This window comes from Amphiura filiformis, chromosome 15 (assembly GCF_039555335.1).
Source record: "Amphiura filiformis chromosome 15, Afil_fr2py, whole genome shotgun sequence".
NCBI classification, from domain to species: domain Eukaryota; kingdom Metazoa; phylum Echinodermata; class Ophiuroidea; order Amphilepidida; family Amphiuridae; genus Amphiura; species Amphiura filiformis.
This window is the reverse complement of record NC_092642.1, coordinates 237598-258811: the sequence shown is the minus strand read 5'-3', so window position 1 is coordinate 258811 and position 21214 is coordinate 237598. Positions and strand designations below refer to the sequence as shown.

The following is a 21214-nucleotide window of genomic DNA, read 5'->3' as shown; positions in this document are numbered from 1 at the left end:
TATTTATGATCAGAAATAAGGTACCGCTAGGATGTACCTTGTTTCTTATCATATATACTGAACCGCTTGTCTTGAGTCACTGAAATTTCAGTATAGTAATTGGATTCCTTGCCCCAATAATATACATAACTTTTGCCTTCCAGTGTGTAATTCTTTTTTGAGAAAAATGCAAAATTAGTCACAAATTTACCACATGGGTGCAGTACCCCCTTAACCCGATAACTAATAATACCAGAAGGTTCTCTAAGTCTAATTGGACTAAGCTCGCTATGTCGAAAAACAAGCATCTATACTGCCGAATATAACATTAGGTTACATATTAATAACTTTGTCACCAGTTTCTTAATTCTTGTTTTTCTTGAACTTCTTCAGTTTTTGTTTCTTTTTGAACTGGTCTTTTATATACAGGTTTCTCGTGTCGTATTCTCCATTCCAGTAGATAGTAGAGACCCATTCCTAAACACAAAGTCCCAAGAAGAGCACGCAACATATAAGACACGCACATATAGTCTGGTATGCTGAAAGCAAAGGCAACAGTATATGCTATTGCTTGCCAAAAACGGAAATTCGCGAAGGCTGGTGCCTGGTCCTTGGGAAATAACACTCCAAAGAAAGCTGTTCAAATGAATTGGAAATTTGAAGTAAATTAATATAAAATAAAAATATATAATAAGTCAAATTTATATTTGTAAAACTATAAAGCAATCATAACAATAATGAACAGATAACGTTTAATAGTAGGTCACATGTGACAGGGGAAATAGTCTAAATGTTTCCAAAACGCCTGACATTTCGCAACATTTTATTATGTTACGTAAATCTCCCCAAAGCTGCGAAACATTGTATTGGCCGCATTGAGCTGCATTGGAAATTCAAATTTTGGACAATTTCCTGAAATCCGCGGACACTTTGTGTTCGCTTATTGCGTTTAAGCTGCATAGTGGATTTATGAACATGTAGGTAAAATATGCAAATAAGCTCATTAATATCAATAAATATGCAAATAACATGAAACAAAACTATACAGCACATCAGGCCACCATATCGGCATCACCTTGGTCTGGGGCGGACATTTAAAAAAATGAATTTAGAAGAGCAGCAACGACATCACTTGCATTACATTCCAGATGTTAAATCTACTTCATATGCAAAATTTGAGGAAATTCGCACGAGTCCGTTTTATTCTGAGACCATAATACCTAAGGTATTATGATCTCAGGTTTTATTTTGGGCCATTTGTCTATAACTGGTCTTTACACGTAGCCCTATGGGAAGAGTGCCCGTTGAGGGCGCTATAACCCCCATTTTAGGAACAAAAATGTGATTTAAAATAAAGCTAACAATTGAGGTTTCTTTACATATCGAAATATATTTGGTCAACTTTTCAGAAATAGGCGAAAAAGAGGGCGCAATGAGTGGCCTCCTTTTTTTGGGACACCCTGTATATGTTAAGAGCCAGTCTCCCTTATTATGTACATGAATAAGGGGGGTTGTGATACACAAAAAAATAGAATTGTCTATAAAAAATAATTTTGGTACATATTAGCACCAACAACTCACATGTAAAATATGAGCGTGCACAGCGCCCTCGTTCAGCTTAAAAAATTCTTGAAATTTCAGCCTCTCTGAGCCTTACTTGCAAATGGTAAACTTTGGAGGTGCATAACATCGTGCGCCATCATCATCCCAACCTGCATTTTGCATTTTTTTAAAGTACCAAATGGTTACATTACAAAAACCAAGAAAAAAAATTGGGATCTTGATGGCGCACAAAATCAGCAAATCCAATGATTTGATGAAAAGCGCCCTCGTGCAAACTTCAAAGCATCATAACAGGCTGTGCCATCAAGATCCCAAGTCCGAACAAGTATGGCAAGTTTCATTTTTCAGCAAAAAAAAATGGGATTTCGTTGGTGCACCGAGTTAACAGAGGTCAAAGGTCAAAATTTCCTATTTTCGCACATGTTTGCATGCCTGTATTATTGCGCGCCAACGTCACCTGACTCTCCGAATAGCATTTCATCAAAGAAGAGGTAATTCTCTGCAAGAACTGAAAAAATTAGCTTGGGGTCTCTTGATCTTCATATTTTTCTGATTTTTTGAAAATGGGCTTAGCCTCATTTTGGAGGTCAATTTGACCTCTTTTTCCCACTCGCTGCACAATGTGGGCTTTTTACTGCATCACAAAAAGATGCGCCAACAAGATCCCAATTTTATTAGTCATCGTCTATAGCTTCATTGGCGACCAGTAGATAAAACACAAGCAACAGCTAATTGGGATCATGTGGGCGCACTAATATAAAAGAGGTCAAAGGTCAAGCTTTGTGCGAAAGTGATGCATATTTGCCTATGTGCAGCACGAAAGTGGAACTTTGACCCGCAATAAAAATGTGCGCCAACAAGATCCCATCTTACTTTTTGGATGATTGGATAAAGGGGCTTATGTATAACTGATAACAAGTAAAAAAAAAAGTGGGATCATGTGGGCGCACTAATTCAATAGTAGGTCAAAGTTCATACTTTGTGCCGAATTGGCATTATTTTGCCTATGTGCAGCACAAAAGTGGAACTTTGACCTGCAATAAAATGTGCGCCAACAAGATCCCATCTTACTTTTTCGATGATTGGATAAAGGGGCTTATGTATAACTAATAACAAGTAAAAAAAAAGTGGGATCATGTGGGCGCACTAATTCAATAGAGGTCAAAGTTCATACTTTGTGCCGAATTTTTTTTCAATGGGGATCACCAGACATGTCTCATAGAAACTTGTGTGAGTGCATTTCAGATGATGCTGATTCCATCATGGTAGTTGGTGAGAGTAAAAAAAAATTTGGTCAAAATACTTAGTCATATTTTGCAAAATTTGAGTGAAAGGTTGCTGAATTCGGCAACTTTGGGCTAAAAATCGGTTACTTTTGTGTGAAGTATGAACTTTGACCTCTATTGAATTAGTGCGCCCACATGATCCCACTTTTTTTTTACTTGTTATCAGTTATACATAAGCCCCTTTATCCAATCATCCAAACAGTAAGATGGGATCTTGTTGGCGCACATTTTTATTGCGGGTCAAAGTTCTACTTTTGTGCTGCACATAGGCAAATTAATGCCAATTCGGCACAAAGTATGAACTTTGACCTCTATTGAATTAGTGCGCCCACATGATCCCACTTTTTTTTACTTGTTATCAGTTATACATAAGCCCCTTTATCCAATCATCCAAAAAGTAAGATGGGATCTTGTTGGCGCATTTTTATTGCGGGTCAAAGTTCCACTTTCGTGCTGCACATAGGCAAATATGCATCACTTTGGCACAAAGCGTGACCTTTGACCTCTTTTATATTAGTGCGCCCACATGATCCCAATTAGCTGCTGCTTGTTTTTTGTCTACTGGTCGCCAAAGAAGCTAGAAGATGAAAAATAAAATTGGGATCTTGTTGGCGCATCTTTTTGTGATGCAGTAAAAAGCCCGCATTGTGCAGCGAGTGGGAAAAAGAGGTCAAATTGTGCACGCTCATATTTTACATGTGTGTTGTTGGTGCTAATATGTACCAAAATTATTTTTTAGAGACAATTCTATTTTTTTTGTATCGCAAATCCGTACATAATAAGGGAGATTGGCTCTTAAGAAATGAGGTACATTCTAGCGGTATCTCTTTTCTTATCATAAATAACGTACTGCCCTGGGCGCACCGCTTGTCTTGAGTCACTAAAATCCCAGTGTAGTAACTGGATTCCCTGCCCCATAACTTTTGTTACCAGTGTGTTATTATTTTTTAAGAAAAATGCAAAAATAGTCACAAATTTATCAAAGGGTGTAGTACCACCTTAACGAGCTTTTTAGAATGCGATTGTGATGCAATAAAGCGCATTCGTTTGGGCCGGTTTTCTTTCTTCAATGTTTCTACTAATTTGTACATCATTGTAACTTTACAATAGTATAAAGCAATATAAAGTAATTTACACCTAATGATTAAATTTAAAAATCCTGTCACAAAAACGCGTTCTTCAAGTGTGGTTTACTTGATACAATATCGAATTATGTCGAAGTGTTAGATTTTAGGAACAATGTAAAAGTCGTTTTTTTAACATGATTAAAATTTCTATAGGTGTTGTAAACGTCAAGTTCTGACTACGTACCTGCAATTTGGGACTCGCGTAAAGCGCCTCCAAAAGCCCATGTCACTGCCATGAGATACAAATGCCACAATTGTCCTTGGTGTGGATCCCAGAATAACATCATGGTTATAAGAACTAATTGGCTCAGGAAACCTACTGTAAATATTGGTAATCTACCGGTGTATTTACTGATAATACCGAGGAATAATGCTGAGATACCACCTGCTACACCGTACGCTGTCATGACAAACCCGATGGTCTGAACACCTTGTGTACACGAGATATAAGCCTGTGAGGAAACAAATCAATCATTTGGATACAAAATGAGATAGTATACAGAAATGTTTAGAAATGGAAAATCAGCTCTTTCTTTTTCTTTATTCTTTTTAACACTGACATAAAAATCCACTAACTAGAATTTGATTCTTATAACCACAAACCACGATTAAAACGTACTACTCTCTTTGGTCCATTGTGACTTAAATTATAATAACAGTCTAAATAATAAATGTCTGCGGATATTAATTCTTCAAACAATACATTTGCCTGATTCTTTTAAGTTTTAGGCAAATGTGCTTAACGGTATCGTAGTATTACCCACACCTACCCTGCCCAAATGACCACCCTTCCCTATTTAATCAGTTTGATTCAGTATGATTGCCACTTTGGAGCATTTTTATTTTACAGCTTCAAGAACGATTCATTTAGCTTGGGAAGCCACTACCTTTGAACAAAATTAAACACTGCACTCGTCATCCCCTGATCTGCACGTGGCTCATAAGCCTTTTGATTAGTAAATCAATATACCTTTGTGAAATCACCGTAGGCAAATCCTAATTCTAATCCATTGTACACGATAAGTGGTATAAGAAGAAACATCCTAGGTGACAGGGCCAATCTGAGAGTTGCCTTCAACTGTTCCACTGCACTCCTCTTTGTTGGTAGAATAGAGCAGTAATATGGAAGAGGGTTCATAAAGAACGCTGCCATTGGAATTGACAAGGTACCCCAGGCTAGAAGTGTTCCGAATAGAATATACACAGTGGTTTGATCTGGAGTGTAAGAACCACTAGAATTTGCAGCAGGGGCAGCACCGCAATCGTTTGCACCACAGAAACTGAGATCAGTTTCATTGGAAGTCCCACCATTTACACCACTGAAAAGAACTAGAGAAGACACCAGGTTTCCTGGAATTTGGCTAGCTAAAAAGAACATGAAGAAGACGCCATTAAATCTGCTTATGACAGCTTCATGTGTTTCGGATGTAAAGTCAGCTAGGTTCATAGCTGAAGTAGTGAGATGAGTCCCTTGAGAAGACCATAGAGGTCCCGATCCCATGCCCATTAGAACTGCTGCTGGTATTAAAGTGTAATAAGCTGGGTAGAAGTTCATGGCGATATAAACACAGTATGTACAACATGCTACAACAATGGTCCATTTTGTCGCGAAATAGCGTATCACAACCGGTGCTGCCAGACATGATATGGCTTTGAAGCCGTAGATGGTGGCAAGAGATCCGAGTCCTAAACCACCGGTGGCATACAGACTACTGGCAAGATTCTGCAGCGACAGGTATGCCGACTGTATAATAAAAAATGTCAAACTCAAAGCCACAAGATTTTTTACGTGTATATGCATTTTCTTTCAATAGTTGCTATCATTAATGAAACGCTTGCCTGTAAAACATTATTGAATTTACTTATAAAGCTGATAGCGTCGTTATCTTACTTTAATGCGGCTAATGTGTTATCACAGATGACTCCTTAGCAACGAATGACGTTTCTTTTTATTGGGACATGCCGTATGGTATGTGGTGGGACGACACCTCAATTGATCCATACGGCGCGAACCCATGACACAGCAAGTGACTTGGAGCGTTAGCCAACAACCCTAATTTATTTGGTGGTTCGACACATCGATTGCTTTTTGGGGGGGGTCCACACCCGGTACCCCAAGTGCATACACACAGTCAGAGTTTGTTCAACCCCCGAATTAACCCTATACTTTTCCGACACCTCAAATTTTCTACCCCGTCTAGACACGACTTTCATTAGGCGCAAATTGGCATGTTGTATGGACAGAAAATCCATTACGTAATGCATTGTTTCTTTATGCCAAATTGATTTGCCAACAGGCTATTCATAAAAGTGGCAATAGAGGTCATCCACGTTACTCATGTGTGACTTCTAACAAAAGGCGCTGGTGCCCGTAGTATTCCTCATTCAAACCAATTCAATGCACGACCGGCCTCGGAGTTACTTGCATGACTTTGGCGGGCTATTTTGACACAGTCATGGTTGCACATGCAGGTGACCCATTCCATGTCAACTCCAGGGATGTGCACCGCAGCACCTCTTCAATTTTTTTTTCTTTCTGTGTAGTGGTAGACATGATGAGAAAGTAAAATCCTGAAAATTTGAGCTTCATACTCCATTTCGTTTTCCCGTGGCATCAATTTGAAATTTAGGGGGGTCAGCGTAAAATATGTGTCGCAACGCGAAAGACGACGTTCGGAGGTCCATAAATGTATAAAGGGAACCCCTAAAACTTTGAAACGTATGTATCCTGGGGTACTTTTTGTGTAGAATTCAAATCTGGCATCAGAAAACTTGTAACTCCTTTACTTTAAAAGATAAAGGGCCCCCAAAATGCAACTTCGTCCATCCAGGACCAACTTCGGGGGGTCAGTGTCCATTTTTTTTTGCCAGTCAGAGCCCTTTGGTAGGACATTACTCTTATCCACTATTGAGCCTATTAGAATACTTGTAGCTGAGATATTACCCATGCAAAACCCCAATTGTACATTTTTTGTACATTTTGACCCCCCTGAAAACCAATGTGAGACATTTTGCCCCACCATGAACTTGAAGTATGTTAAAGATATGTTCTTGGACAATATTTCTGAGAGATATTGGCTTGGGGTCTTGATGGCTTCAACACATCAGTTAGGTTTGCCTTCTCCATAGAGTTGTACACATTTTTGATTTCGCATGTACAGGGTGTCTCAATAAAAATAGGCCCTATGGAAAGAGTTGCATAACTTAAAATATCGGCAGTAAAATAAAAAAAATTCTTAAAGATTAAAAAACCATGAAATGTGTGCTAAAGATTGGTGCAAAAATGATCCAAATCCGTTCTCGCGTCACTGATATAATTAAGTTTGTACAAATAGACACATTTTTGGACCATTCCAATGGCGTAATACACATTAACAATAATGTAGTTTATTATAAAAGAAATAAAAGGAAACACCAAGTGTTGCTGAGTAGGAGTTCAAAATCAATCAATCAATCTCCCAAAGAATGTTTTTCACACGTTTCTCTTTTGGTTAAGGGCTCGGATAGCAACGTTTGCACAGTATTTTTGTGGGACCTGAGACATATCGAATTGCATTCTGAATACGAGGAATGTTCTTCTGATATCAAGTATTGTTTTATTTTTTTGAAATTCGTGATATAACACACATTTTATGGCAAATCATTTGAATTTGATATTTTTTGAATTTTTGATATTTAACCATCCTCGAAGTAAACTTCATAAATCTAGATGTACTTTATGTACTTATTATTATACATACATTTGTCAACCAACAGTAGGGCTGAACTTTATATTAAAGTGGCTGAAATATTAGATTCAAAATAAATTGGTTCTCTCAAAATGAAATGTCCAGGTGATAGTATTGATGGTTAAATAAACAAAAATTGATAAATAACATCAATAACAGAAAAGAGGTATAGTTGATGATCAGGCAAGCAACACTGGGAGTTAAGGTTTGCCACCTTTTGAAACTATTGCGAATGGTAGTGAGCTTTGGCAAAAAAATGCATTGGTATTTACATACTTTCGTAGGTCCTGATGGTATTAAACAGCATCACGTTTGTAAAACGTATATATCTCATTAACAACAATAAATCAAGCAAGTGTTCAAAGTATGAAGTTTTGCAAAACATCAAGGTGTTATTTTTCCAATAATACTTTAATGTAGATAATGAAAATCGATCTTTTTGTCTGCTAGCTTCGACCAACAATACTTAGTCAACCAGTAACTTCATTAATTTCTTCCATTCTAAACTATGTGTATTGTCCCATTGGAAAGGTCCAAAAATGAGTCTAATTGTAGTTTCCCAATTATCTCAGTGACGAGTGAACGGATTTTGGTGATTTATACACCAATCTATAGAAGACACTTCATGGATTTTGAATCTGCAAGAAAGTTTCAATTTTACTGCTGATATTTTAAGTTATGTCCCCCGATCCACAGGGCCTATTTTTATTGAGACACCCTGTATAATGACTTAATGTACAACTCTATGGAGAAGGCAAACCTAACTGATGTGTTGAAGCCATCAAGACCCCAAGCCAATATCTCTCAGAAATGTTGTCCAAGGACATATTTTCAACATACCTGAAGTTGATGGTGGGTCAAAATGTCTGACATTGGTTTTCAGGGGGTTAAAAAGTATAAAAAATGTACAATTGGGGTTTTGCATGGGTAATATCTCAGCTAAAAGTATTTTAATAGGCTCAATATTGGATAAAATTAGAGGCCTTGGGAGTGTCCTCGGTTGAGTGGTTTAAATCTTATTTAACTGGTAGGAGGCAAACCGTCAATGTCAACCAGGTTGATTCTGCACCACTTGATATTTCCTGTGGAGTTCCGCAAGGCAGTATCCTTGGCCCACTCCTCTTTCTCTGCTATTTGAATGACATGCCCACCAGTGTCGACTGCAAATCACTTTTATACGCTGATGACAGTGTCTTGCTTGTTTCTGATAAAGATCCCCAAAAGATCGCTGATAAACTGAGTCTCGAATTAGACTCTTGCAGGCAATGGATGATAGATAATAAGCTCTCCCTTCATCTTGGTAAAACTGAGGCCATCTTATTTGGTACCAAAAGGAAGCTAAATTCAGTTGATAGTTTTACTGTTGCTTGCAATGGGGAGCTAATTAATACCTCTCTGTCTGTGAAATATTTAGGGGTCACCCTCGATAACACTGTTTCCGGTGAATCATGCTTCTAATATTATCAAAAAAGCAAACGGGAGACTCAAATTCTTGTACAGACATGCAGACTTTTTATGCATGAAAACGCGCAAGACACTGTGTTCAGCTTTAATTCTTTGTCATTTCGATTATGTATGTTCCTCATGGTATACAGGGTTATCTAAAAACTACAAAAACAAATTACAAATTATGCAAAACAAGATCGTTCGTTTTATTTTGGATGTGGGGCCACGGACTCATATTGGGCAGAAAGAATTGGATTTGGTGGGTATGCTATCAAGTCAAGACAGAGTAGTTCAATTAAAACTTAGTCATGTTTTTAAAATTTTCCATAACTGTTGTCCTGAATATATGAAAATGCATTTTACTAGAGTATCATCTCTTCATAATTACAGTACCAGGGGTAGTCCATTCAACTTTAAGGTTCCTCACTCCAAGGGCCAAAATAGCCTCACATTCTTTAATAGTGCAAATTATTCATCATTGGAACTCACTGCCAAATGAAATCAAGAACATCAATGATTTTAAATTGTACAAACAATCTGTCAAACAGTTTTTAGCTGATCAAGGGTCCATTTGATTTTTTAGAGTTTGAGCTGGTCTCACTTTTCTGCTTAAGTTGCGTCCTTTGTGCACGTTGTCTCTGCTCTTGTTTTTGTATGGCAGTTTGTTCCTATATTTCTCTTGCTTGTAAAGGACCCCAATGGAAATAAGCTTTTCCCAAGGCTTTTTGGGCTATCCTTGGTACTTGTGTTGATTTGTAATTTCGTTATACAATTTTGATGTGCAATATATTTTATTTTGTTATAATATTAATAATACTGTATATGTAGTGTAATTTGTATGTTATTCTTATAGTAGGGCCTACCAAAATAAAATCAATCAATCAATCAATCAATCAATCAATCAATCAATCATAAGAGTAATGTCCTACCAAAGGGCTCTGACTGGCAAAAAAATGGATGGTAAAATGGAGTTATGACCACCCGAAGTTGGTCCTGGATGGACGAAGTTGTATTTTGAGGCCCTATATCTTTTAAAGTAAAGGAGTTACAAGTTTTCTGATGCCAGATTTGAATTATACACACACAAAAAAGTACCCCAGGATACATACTTTTCAAAGTTGTAAAGGGTTCCCTTAATACGTTGATGTTACCAGTTATTCCAGTATTTTATTTATAATTCACCTCTCCCTCTCTTTCCCTTAATACATTTATGGACCTCCAAACGTCGTCTTTCACGTTGCGACACATATTTTACGCTGACCCCCCTAAATTTCAAATTGATGCCACGGGAAAACTTAATAGAGTATGAAGCTCAAATGTTCGGGATTTTACTTTCTCATCAATATCTACCACCACACAGAAAAATAAAAAAATAAAGAGGTGCTGCAGTGCACATACCTGGAGTTGACATGGAATGGGTCACGTACTTCTTTTGAAAATCCTAAACAAGGTATATCGCTGATAGGATATGCAGCTTATAGAACGCGAATAACCTCTATAGAATTGGGAGTTGTGTCTATAGTCTCTGAAGTGAAGTCGTCCCACAAATGTATTTTGGTCAAAATGCTCTAGTTGATTTCCGAATTAACATCTTGTCCTCCCACAACTATACAATCACTGAAGTGTAACCATTGATTGACCAGTGACCAGGATTCAGTGGCTATTCTGTGAGCCAAGTGAAAATGCGGTTGCTAACATGCTCAAAGTCAATAAAAATCACAACAACATGCTTGGTGGGTACAAGGTGGTGCTTCTTAACACAGAGGGAGAACTGTGACGGAACACCTTGCAGAATTGCTTGGCAATCGTGTGATTGATTTGAATCACCATGTGGAATGGCCTCATTCTTGATCTTATACCAATGGATTTCTTCTTGTGGGGCTATTTGAAAAGGTTTCACAAGTCCTCAAAGCCCCAGAGACGCATAATATACTCCTCAAAGTTTTTGCAGGCATCTGTATCTCAAATTATTTGTACCATATTCATATCGTGTTGCATATCAATGGATAGCTACAATACTCCCCTTTACAAGACGCCCGATTTGAAACAATAACATTTTTCGCGGCTGAGTACACGCCTTGTGAATGTAGTGGGGTCTCAAACAGAATTTGCCAAATTGACCGTTATTCTGTGCTTAAACAACGCTAGCCACTAACCTCAATAGCCACAGGCAGCCACAATAGTCAGGCACCTTCTCATGCTGCTCACCAACCTGGTTACACGTAACTGTGGCATGGCATTCCATTCTTCAACAAAGATTCGTCGCAGGTCATTCAATGTGGCTGCATGGGCTTCTCTGGCACAGCACGATCAAGCTGGTCCCACAAGTGCAGTGTTTAATCGGGTTGAGGTCTGGCCCCGGGTATGACCTGATGGCAGGCCATTTTGGCTCTACTCCCATATTCACATTAAGGTGCGGGATTGTAACTATCTAAATTATCCTGACAAATATCCAATAAGCTTCAGCTATTAAGCTATTTAGATATTATTTATTTATTTATTTATTTATTCACGGTATACAAATAGCCGGCAGGCAGCATAGGCTGAATAGCGCCGGCTTTACAAAATAAAATTTACATATCAAAATATATAATATATATACACTCAACAATTTACTTAAAAACAAAACGAAAACCGAGATACAGGCAGAGGAGTAAAATACCAGCAGAAGCATAGGATTACACTACTTATCCAAATTGAGTTTACTGATGATGAACGGAATGGTGGAATTCTGAAACCTGTTTGTTTTACAGAAGGGTTCAGGAAAAATTCTGCTGTGACAGAGATTGTACTTCATATATCTCTGCTCTGGAAGTAGGTGGCGGTGTCTTTCAGAGTTGAGGACCTGCTGGCCAAACTTCACGACCAGGTCTTCCCTACGGTTGACAAGACTGTTGATGTTAAGTTCACGAAGAGCAGACTCGTAGTCCTCATAGTCATTGCCGAGGATGATTTTGCAAGTGCGTTTTTGAATCCTTTTGATCTGATGGCTTTGGTTTTTTAGTAAGCGCTGGATGCCATACTGTACAAGCATATTCCAAAATGGGTTGGATATAGGTCTAAAAAATGGCCAGCATATCCTCAACTGGAGCAGTATGTTTACGAAGAGCATGGAGCATGAATAAACGTCTACTTGCACGAGATATCATGTTTTTAACTTGTATGTCCCAACCCAGATTATTTTGAATTTCCAGACCAAGTAACTTCCTGTGATCGACAGTCTGAAGGACCTCACCACCTAGAGAAAGTTGTGGGAGTTGGACATGATTTTTCAAAAAATTTACATGCAAAACATGACATTTGGCTGGCTTCGGCCGGCAGCATATCGTTGACCTTGCACCAATCATCTAAAGCATCTAGATGGTGTTGAAGCTTTTGGTGCTTTGATTTTGTTTTGGCTTGAGTGTTAGAGATCTCTGCCAAGGTGAGATCATCAACAAATTTCCATCGATCAGAAGTAGTTTCGGCAGCGTCATTAACCATCACAGTAAATATACTGGGCCCTAACTTTGTTCCCTGGGGAACGCCACAGGTGATGGTTTTAAGGCTAGAAAGCTGGCCTTTGTATTGAACGCACTGTGTACGGTCTTCCAAAAAACTACTGATCGCAGGGATTATTGAGGGTCTCACTCCAGAAGAGATAATTTTATTTACAGCAACACTATGGTTTATTCGGTCGAATGCTTTTGTAAAATCTATTAAAGGATATAGATAATTTGGATAATAGTTGTACCTACTGATATTTTAGATATTTGGATATTTTAGATAATTTGGATATTATCAAGGATATTATGGATATTTATATATCATAATATTTGGATATTTTAGATAATTTGGATATTATTATGGCTAATTAGGATAATTTGGATATTTTGGATATTATTATGGCTAATTAGGATAATTTGTATATTTCAGATATTTTAGATGATTTGGATATTATTAGGGCTATTTAGGATGATTAGGATATTTCAGATATTTGGATATTTTAGATAATTTGGATATTATTAGGGGTATTTAGGATAATTTGGATATTTTAGATATTCTTCATATTATTATGGCTAATTAGGATGATTTGGATATATCAGATATTTGGATATTTTAAATAATTTGGATATTATTATGGCTAATTAGGATAATTTGGATATTTCAGATATTTTAGATAATTTGGATATTATTCTGGCTAATTAGGATAATTAGGATATTTTATACATTTTGGATATCATTATGGCTATTTAGGATAATGTGGATATTTTAGACATTTTGGATATTATTATGACTCATTAGGATAATTTGGATATTTCAGATAATTTGGATATTATTATGGCTAATTAGGATAATTGGGATATTTCAGATATTTGGATATTTCAGATAATTTGGATATTATTATGGCTAATTAGGATAATTGAGATATTTTAGATATGTTGGATATTATTATGGCTAATTAGGATAATTTGGATATTTTAGACATTTTTCTGGCTAATTAGGATATTATTACTTATTAGGGCTAATTAGGATAATTTGGATATTTTATCTACTGAAGATAGCATACAATGCATAGCTATATGAAACGTGTATGCTATTTACTGAAGATAGCATACAATGCATAGCTATATGAAACGTGTATTGCTATCTACTGAAGATAGCACACAATGTACAGCTACATGAAACATGTATGCTGAAGATAGCACACAATGTAAGGATGCATAACGTAACAAAAGCACATACCATAACAATCGTTGTTTTATGTGTTGAAAACCGTTTGACACTACATGTACAACTTTTCAGCCGCTGACAAAACAATTAAAGTTATAAAAAAGAAATGTAAAGATAAAGTCGCCCTCCTCCTCTGTTAAAGTCATGGTACCTCGTCTATATCAAATGTGCCCTCCAAGGCCTACATATTATCAAAAATGGAAAATACTTAAAGTCGCCCCTTCCCCTGTTCAAATCAAATCTCGCCCATGTTGTCTCGCCTATATCAGTTTTTCTTCTTACAAAAACTAATCGAAAATGGAAATTACTTGGAAGGTCTTATATTAATAGAGTCGTCGCTTCCCCCTGTTCAAGTCAAAAATCTCCCGATGTTGCCTCTTTCCCATATCAAAATTGTCCGCCTACATAAAATTATCATTAATGGTATAAAGGAAAATATTTAAAATATTTATGTTTAAAGTCGTCCACTCAAGTCAAAACTCGCCACATGTTACCTCGTCCATATCAAATTGATTCTCCTACATAAACCTATTAAACATGGAAAATACTTGCCATTCCAAATGTGTATACTTTTATATACTTTAATCCACCAATTTAGCAATAATGAGACCAAAAACCTTCCATAAAACACGTCTTTTGTAACACTTTTTGCAAACCACACTGTCGTTCATGTTTGAAGCACAATTTGAATACATATTGTGTGCACAATTTTGAATTTGACATGTCTTTGGGTCGAAAGTAGGTCTGCGGCCGACATGATGTTACACGTTTTGTGGGATATACGCACCTGTCATTTTATGTGTCTGCATTATTAATATGGAATATAATGAAAACATGTGACAGTATGAATGTTTTGTCATACTTTTGTTAAATAATTTATCACAAAATTCAACATTAATTGAATGCCGGGTTTGACAGAAAAGAAAAATCAACTTTGAAATGCGTCATTATTAGCTATTTACATCAGTATCATATTACATTATATGTCATGCACTACCGTAGTCTTGAAAAGTGGGGAAATGCTGTCTGATTCTTAACATGGAGACATATCGTTAAACTGAAGGACCGTTATTCCAAAGGCTCGTTATTCCGAAGACGAATTACAACAAGGGCCGCTATTCCAAGGGTCATTACTCCGAGGGTTCGTTATTCCGAACGGTCGTTATTCTTAAGGTTCGTTATTCCGAACAGTCATTACTCTAAATTTGGGAATAACGATCCTTGTAGTTAAAGTTGGAGCAACGAATCTACGTAATAACGAGCCTTATTGTAAATCCGGAGTAATGACCCATCGCAGTAGTCGAAGTTCTGAGTATTGACCAGGGGCGTAGCCAGCTTTCATGGTCAGGGGTGGCAAAAAAAATTTCGAGGGCACAGAAGAAAACAATATGTTTATTTAGAGAGACTGTACATGTTTTGGAGCTTCCAAAACGGCTTTAGTGGGACGATGTGCGCGCGTAGCGTGCATTAATTGCATATTTAACTCTATTTTCGCATATGGGTGTGATGAAAGGGGCTTTATTGTGACAATCTGCGCAAAAAATTGTATTTTACACTATTTTGGCCCACGATCTGGTAGAAATTTGGTGGACAATTTTTTGCCCTTTTTCTTTTCCTTTGCCCTCCAAATTTTCTCTTCATTTTTTTGGTCAGAGGGGCATTTTTTTAATTTCATTTTTTTGTCAGGGGTGGCACTCTGCCCCCTGCTGGCTAGGCTACTGGTATTGACCCTTCGGAATAACGTCTCTTGGGATGATAAACACAGTCAAAATTGGATTTACTATTAATTTAAGGTGAGTAGTAGAGAAACATCACAGTGAAATATAACATGCGCGTATTTGGGGGGGGCTTTGGGGCGCGAACCCGCGGGGTAAAAGCAGGGGCGGCCAAAACGAAGGGGCGGAGGGAAGAAGAGGGGCGGCAAAAAACAAAGGGGCGGCAAAAAGAATTAGTAAAGAAAAAAGGGCGGAAAATATTTGAAAAAGTATAAACATTTTTGAAAAAATGGTACTATACATCAAACTGTGTTGCTTTTAGGGCGCTAGCCTATAATCCTTTTTTTTTTTGCTCTTCACTTTTTCAAACCACCGGAAAAAACATTGGGTCAACCTTTTCGGGCTGTTGAGGAAGGGGCAGCAAAACTGAATTTTCTTCAGCCCCCCGGGTAGGAGCGGCCACGGTATGTCACTGTGTAGTGACTACGTATGTATAACTAAATATGCTAAAACTCTCAATTCACATGCGAAAACTATGACGAAAAATCGCTGTCTATAAAATAATATTGTGATATTGGCCACACATAATGAAGTGATACTCCTTTATAGTTTTTAGCCCACATTTAATTAATTTGTTACTTTTCGTCCGCGTAAGCATAAATTCAGTATAAACAGGTTAGCATCCTGAATTAATATATTCTACCCTTTAGAACCTTAAAATAAAACGTGTCTCGTCGTTTCAATTCCAAGAATGCGTCGAAAGACTAGCAATGCATCAGTGAATTAGAGATGCACCCCTCCCTCATCACTTTTAATCAAATCTCCGGGCAAATCTCCCCAGACGAGAACCCCCACCCAAAATCAATCAATAATGCATATAAATTGATGGTCTACATCAGTGGGGGTCTATAATTATTCAATGCAATGAGTTTGGGGAAATCGATACCAAATCATCTCCCCCTTCTCACAAAAACATAAATAGACGGGCTTATTGATTGGTTACCGTGTCGATTTTGAAATATTTGCTATTATTCGTCATTGCCTGGTATGATTCGGCCTATACAGCCAAAGCAGAAGTCAAATAATGTATTTGCACAATGCATATTTATTGTGTTTGCATATTTCAAACGTTACGTTAACTGGGGTGGGTGGCCTAAGGAGATGATCAGACCCGAAATGTAAGATTATCTGTGTGCTCAAGGTGAAAGTTATACCTAGGCCTAAGACACCAGGACCGTTTTCAGATGGGCAATGAGGGGCTGTGAATTATGAGCCCTGGGGAGGGTAAAATGGGGGGGGGGCGGCAAGGGGGACGGGGCAAGGAATTTTTGGCAAGCCGAGATGGGGGGGGCGGCAAGCGATTTTTGGCACACATTCATGGGGCGCCTTTTAATTAAAACGCTCTAAAAAGGCTTAGGAAATGCCTATATGCAAATTGTCCTGCTCGCTGCACTCGCAACATGTATCTCGACCATTTAAGGCCGGTTTGTAAATTGGGATCCCAAAAATTTGGCATGCGCAAGGGGGGGAGAGCAAAGAATTTTTGGCAGGCCGAGAAGGGGGGGCAAGCGATTTTGTCGGGCCGAGAGGAGGGGGGGGAGCGATATTTGGCGAGCCGTTTGGAAATTTTCCCTGAATGCTATTTTGAAAACTATACACTCCCTATGAGGAAGATTAAGGTCGTGTCTGCCAGTGTGATTTCAACTGATATAGCCATTAGAAGGAGGGGGCAGCAGTGCTTTAATTTACATAAATATCCTTGCCCTTTCACGTACCCCAGCCATATATGTGTCTCAAAGAATACTAGTAATAGATTTTAATGATTAATATTGTAAAGAATCAATGTGGATTATAGTTACCGAATAAACATTCTAGCTGTTCATAGTTATACTTAATAGTTGTTAATTGATCTAAGCTTCATTTGTGGGATATACATTACTAGGTCTAGGCCTACAGAAAATGCTACTTCTGTGAAATAACGAGAATTATTTTTCTCTCTGTTTAGGAATCACGATAACATTCTGAAATGGGGTAAGTTTCGATCATTTTAAAAATATTATTTAATGTCAAATGTTAAGTTAAGTAGCAGAGAAACTTGTCGAAAATATTACTGTTTAGTGTGAAAAGTTCTTTATGTATTCGAATAAGAGTATCGCACGTATAGTCACTCATGACGCAATCTAAAGGCTTCTTGTCTAAGGTGTGTACGATATCTTCTTGCTTTCATTAGAAACCTGAGAATAATACTCAAACACATATTAAGGGGAAAAACACACATAAATTACAAAAATAATTGTACCGATTTCAAAGCAAGATATATAATTACGATCAAAGCAAACAATTAATAAGCAGTTGATTGTGTAACAGTTCATCGTATTACACGATATTGTTATCGTAATATTCTTTGTATCATGAAATGAGTGAAAGTTAATAAATCTTGACAAATATGAAATAGGCCTGCATGAACAAAAGACTGAAATCGGAAGACCTGAAAAATATGAAATAGGCCTGCATGAACAAAAGACTGAAATCGGAAGACCTGAAAAATATGAAATAGGCCTGCATGAACAAAAGACTGAAATCGGAAGACCTGAAAAATATGAAATAGGCCTGCATGAACAAAAGACTGAAATCGGAAGACCTGAAAAATATGAAATAGGCCTGCATGAACAAAAGACTGAAATCGGAAGACCTGAAAAATATGATAGGCCTGCACGAACAAAAGACTGAAATCAATATGAAATAGGCCTGCATGAACAAAAGACTGAAATCAATATGAAATAGGCCTGCATGAACAAAAGACTGAAATCGGAAGACCTGAAAAAAGAGATTTCAGGTATTTTGTTTATGAGCAAAAAATCAGCACAAAGATGTTGACGTTCAGCGACAAGGCATAGGTTTAAACATGATAAGTGTATCAGCAAACACAATAAAATCATTAACGTTTGTTGTATTTGTTGTTGTTGACATTAAATTCTATGATAAACAATTTGTCAAATGGATAAGTTCTATCATAGATCTTCAGAAAAGGATCTATGGTTCTTTGGTTATATCGACGTGATCGACAAAATCAGTGTTTACCGGGACATATGACGTAAGTTATGACATTGTGATGTCATAGGGTAGCAGGGCGAAAATGAAATTTGCTCTGATAAAAGTAATCTCTCCAGTTATTTGTGATGTTGAAAGAAATCAGAAATAGTTTTAACTATCTAGGGTACTTTGGTAACCAGATTTTTGGCGGGCTGTTTGGAAATTTTACCTGGGGGGGGGGCTCATAATTATTGCACAGCCCCTGATGATTTCCAATATAGGAAATTTCCAAATAGGCCTAATCAGAAAATGATGCGGCAGCTGTTTAAGTTATCTCAAAAATGATTTCTATGAGTGCAGATATCCTTTGTATATGTTTATGACTAATGCAGGTCTTCTCTCTGAAGATCAATCTGGTTTCCGTGCCAACCATTCAACTACCACAACTTTACTTAATGTAGAAGATTTTATACTTAAGAACATGGACAGTGGATTCGCTACTGGTGTTATATTTATTGATTTAAAGAAAGCTTTTGACACGGTCAATCATGAAATACTACTTTAAAAACTTGAAAAATATGGTGTTCAAGGCAAAGAGCTTCTGTGGTTTAAATCATATTTGTATAAAAGATCTCAAACAGTTAGTGTAAATTCTGCTTTATCTGACTTTGAAAATGTTAATATTGGAATTCCGCAAGGATCAATCCTAGGTCCTTTGTTATTTATTATTTTTGTAAATTGTATGCCTAATGCTGTTAACTGTAAAACTATCATGTACGCAGATGACACAAGTTTAATGTGTAAAGGAAAGAATGTTTTGGAATTGCAAGCTAAATTAGAGTCAAGTCTTTGCAGTGTAGCAAATTGGTTTCATGCAAACAAACTTACTTTAAATGTTGATAAGACCAAGTTTATGGTCTTTGGTACCAACCAAATGCTTGAAAAGTTTAATGATATAAATCTAACATATGAGGATACTTTTATTATTGAACGAGTTCACGAGTTTAAATATCTTGGAGTAAAACTTGATTCTAAACTTTCTTGGTCAGCTCATGTAGATTATTTATGTAAAAATGTTTCTAAAAAAATCGGTGTCATTAGGCGTGTTAAATACTTCCTGCCTCGTCAAACCATTGTTATGTTATCAAATGCACTTGTTATGCCTCAATTTGATTATGGTAGTTCTGTATGGAGTAATTTTTCTTGTGAATCTCAAGCAAGGCTGCAAGTGTTACAAAATCAGCTAGCCAGGACAATTTTATCTGCTGATATTAGAACACCAATAAGTAACTTAATGAGTGCACTACAGTGGATAAAACTAAATGATAGATGGAATAATCAACTTCTTATTTTAGTTTTTAAGTGTTTAAGAAACCTGGGTCCATCTTATCTATCATCTAAATTTGAATTTGTTCATGATAGTCATATGCATATTACCAGGAATCATTCATCAAATACTCTTGTTGTACCAAAATGTAATTCAAATTCAGGCAAGCGTACATTCCATGCCAGAGCTGTTAATACTTGGAATGAAATTGCACCTCAAATCCGCAAAGAATTAAATAATATGTCTTTGTATCAATTTAAAGCGCGAACAAATACTTCTGCTAAATAATTTGGGATTTCTATTCCCTTATAAATTGTACTTTTAATAAGGACATTTTAGCTTTAGCTTGTATTTTGTATAATCTTTGCCATATGAGTTCAATACTATTTATTATGTTATTGATTTACCATGTGTAAGATGTAAATTTACTATGTATCAATATGTATCAATATGTATTACAGTATTTTATAATTGTATGAGGGCCTGCTTGGAAAGCAGTGCTTGACACTGAAGTGGAATTACCCTCAATAAAGAAAGATTATTATTATTATTTAACACTTGAAAGCGACGATTGTGCAGGCATCGGGCTAGACCAGTTGAAATCCACACACACCATGTGAACGATATGACATTAATCTTCCAGACAGTGTGTGAATTTCAAATTGGGTTACCTGAATGCTATTTTGAAAAATATAGGCCTAAACTCCCTATGAGGAAGATTAAGGTCGTGTCTGCCACAGAGGGTGTGGTTTCAACTGATAGCCATTAGAAGGAGGGGGCAGCAGTGCCTTACATAAATATCCTTGCCCCTTACCTAGCTATATGTGTCTCAAAGAAGTACTGTAATAGATTTTAATGATTATTGTAAAGAATCAATGTGGATTATAGTTACCGAATAAACATTGGGCTATTCCAGATAAAACATGCACCCCCCTATAGAGGGCAACGGAAATCCAGATTTTTTGGTGGTCTTTGGGGCTCGGAATTCCAGCCTATTCTACTTATGCTGTTCCAAATTCCAGCCTATTTTGCCTTTGCTTGGCGCAAAATTTCCAGATTTTTCCACCATTTTGTTAGTCTGAAGGCATAGAGGGTTTTGGAATTCCAGGTTTATTGTGTTTATCCTTGGTTGGATTTCCAGACTTTTTTGCCTCTGGTCAATAAAATAATCCATATTTTTGTCCATTGAGGTGCTGGAATTCCAGATGGTTTTGTTAGTAATTTGTCGGGATTTCCAGCCTTTTGTGCAAATAGATATCAGGAATTCCATTCTCTTCCAGGTTAATGCAATTTGTCA

General features: G+C 37.0%; 1 protein-coding gene across 1 annotated transcript; it reads right to left on the bottom strand.

Moving 5' to 3' along the window:
• Positions 1-331: 331 nt before the first annotated feature.
• Positions 332-11374, bottom strand: LOC140172029 (protein unc-93 homolog A-like). The gene is made up of 4 exons (XM_072195376.1): positions 11342-11374; positions 4926-5699; positions 4140-4407; positions 332-615 (listed from the first exon to the last, which is right to left on the bottom strand). Exons 1-4 carry the CDS (start codon positions 11372-11374, stop codon positions 332-334), a joined length of 1359 nt encoding a protein of 452 aa, XP_072051477.1.
• Positions 11375-21214: the final 9840 nt, after the last annotated feature.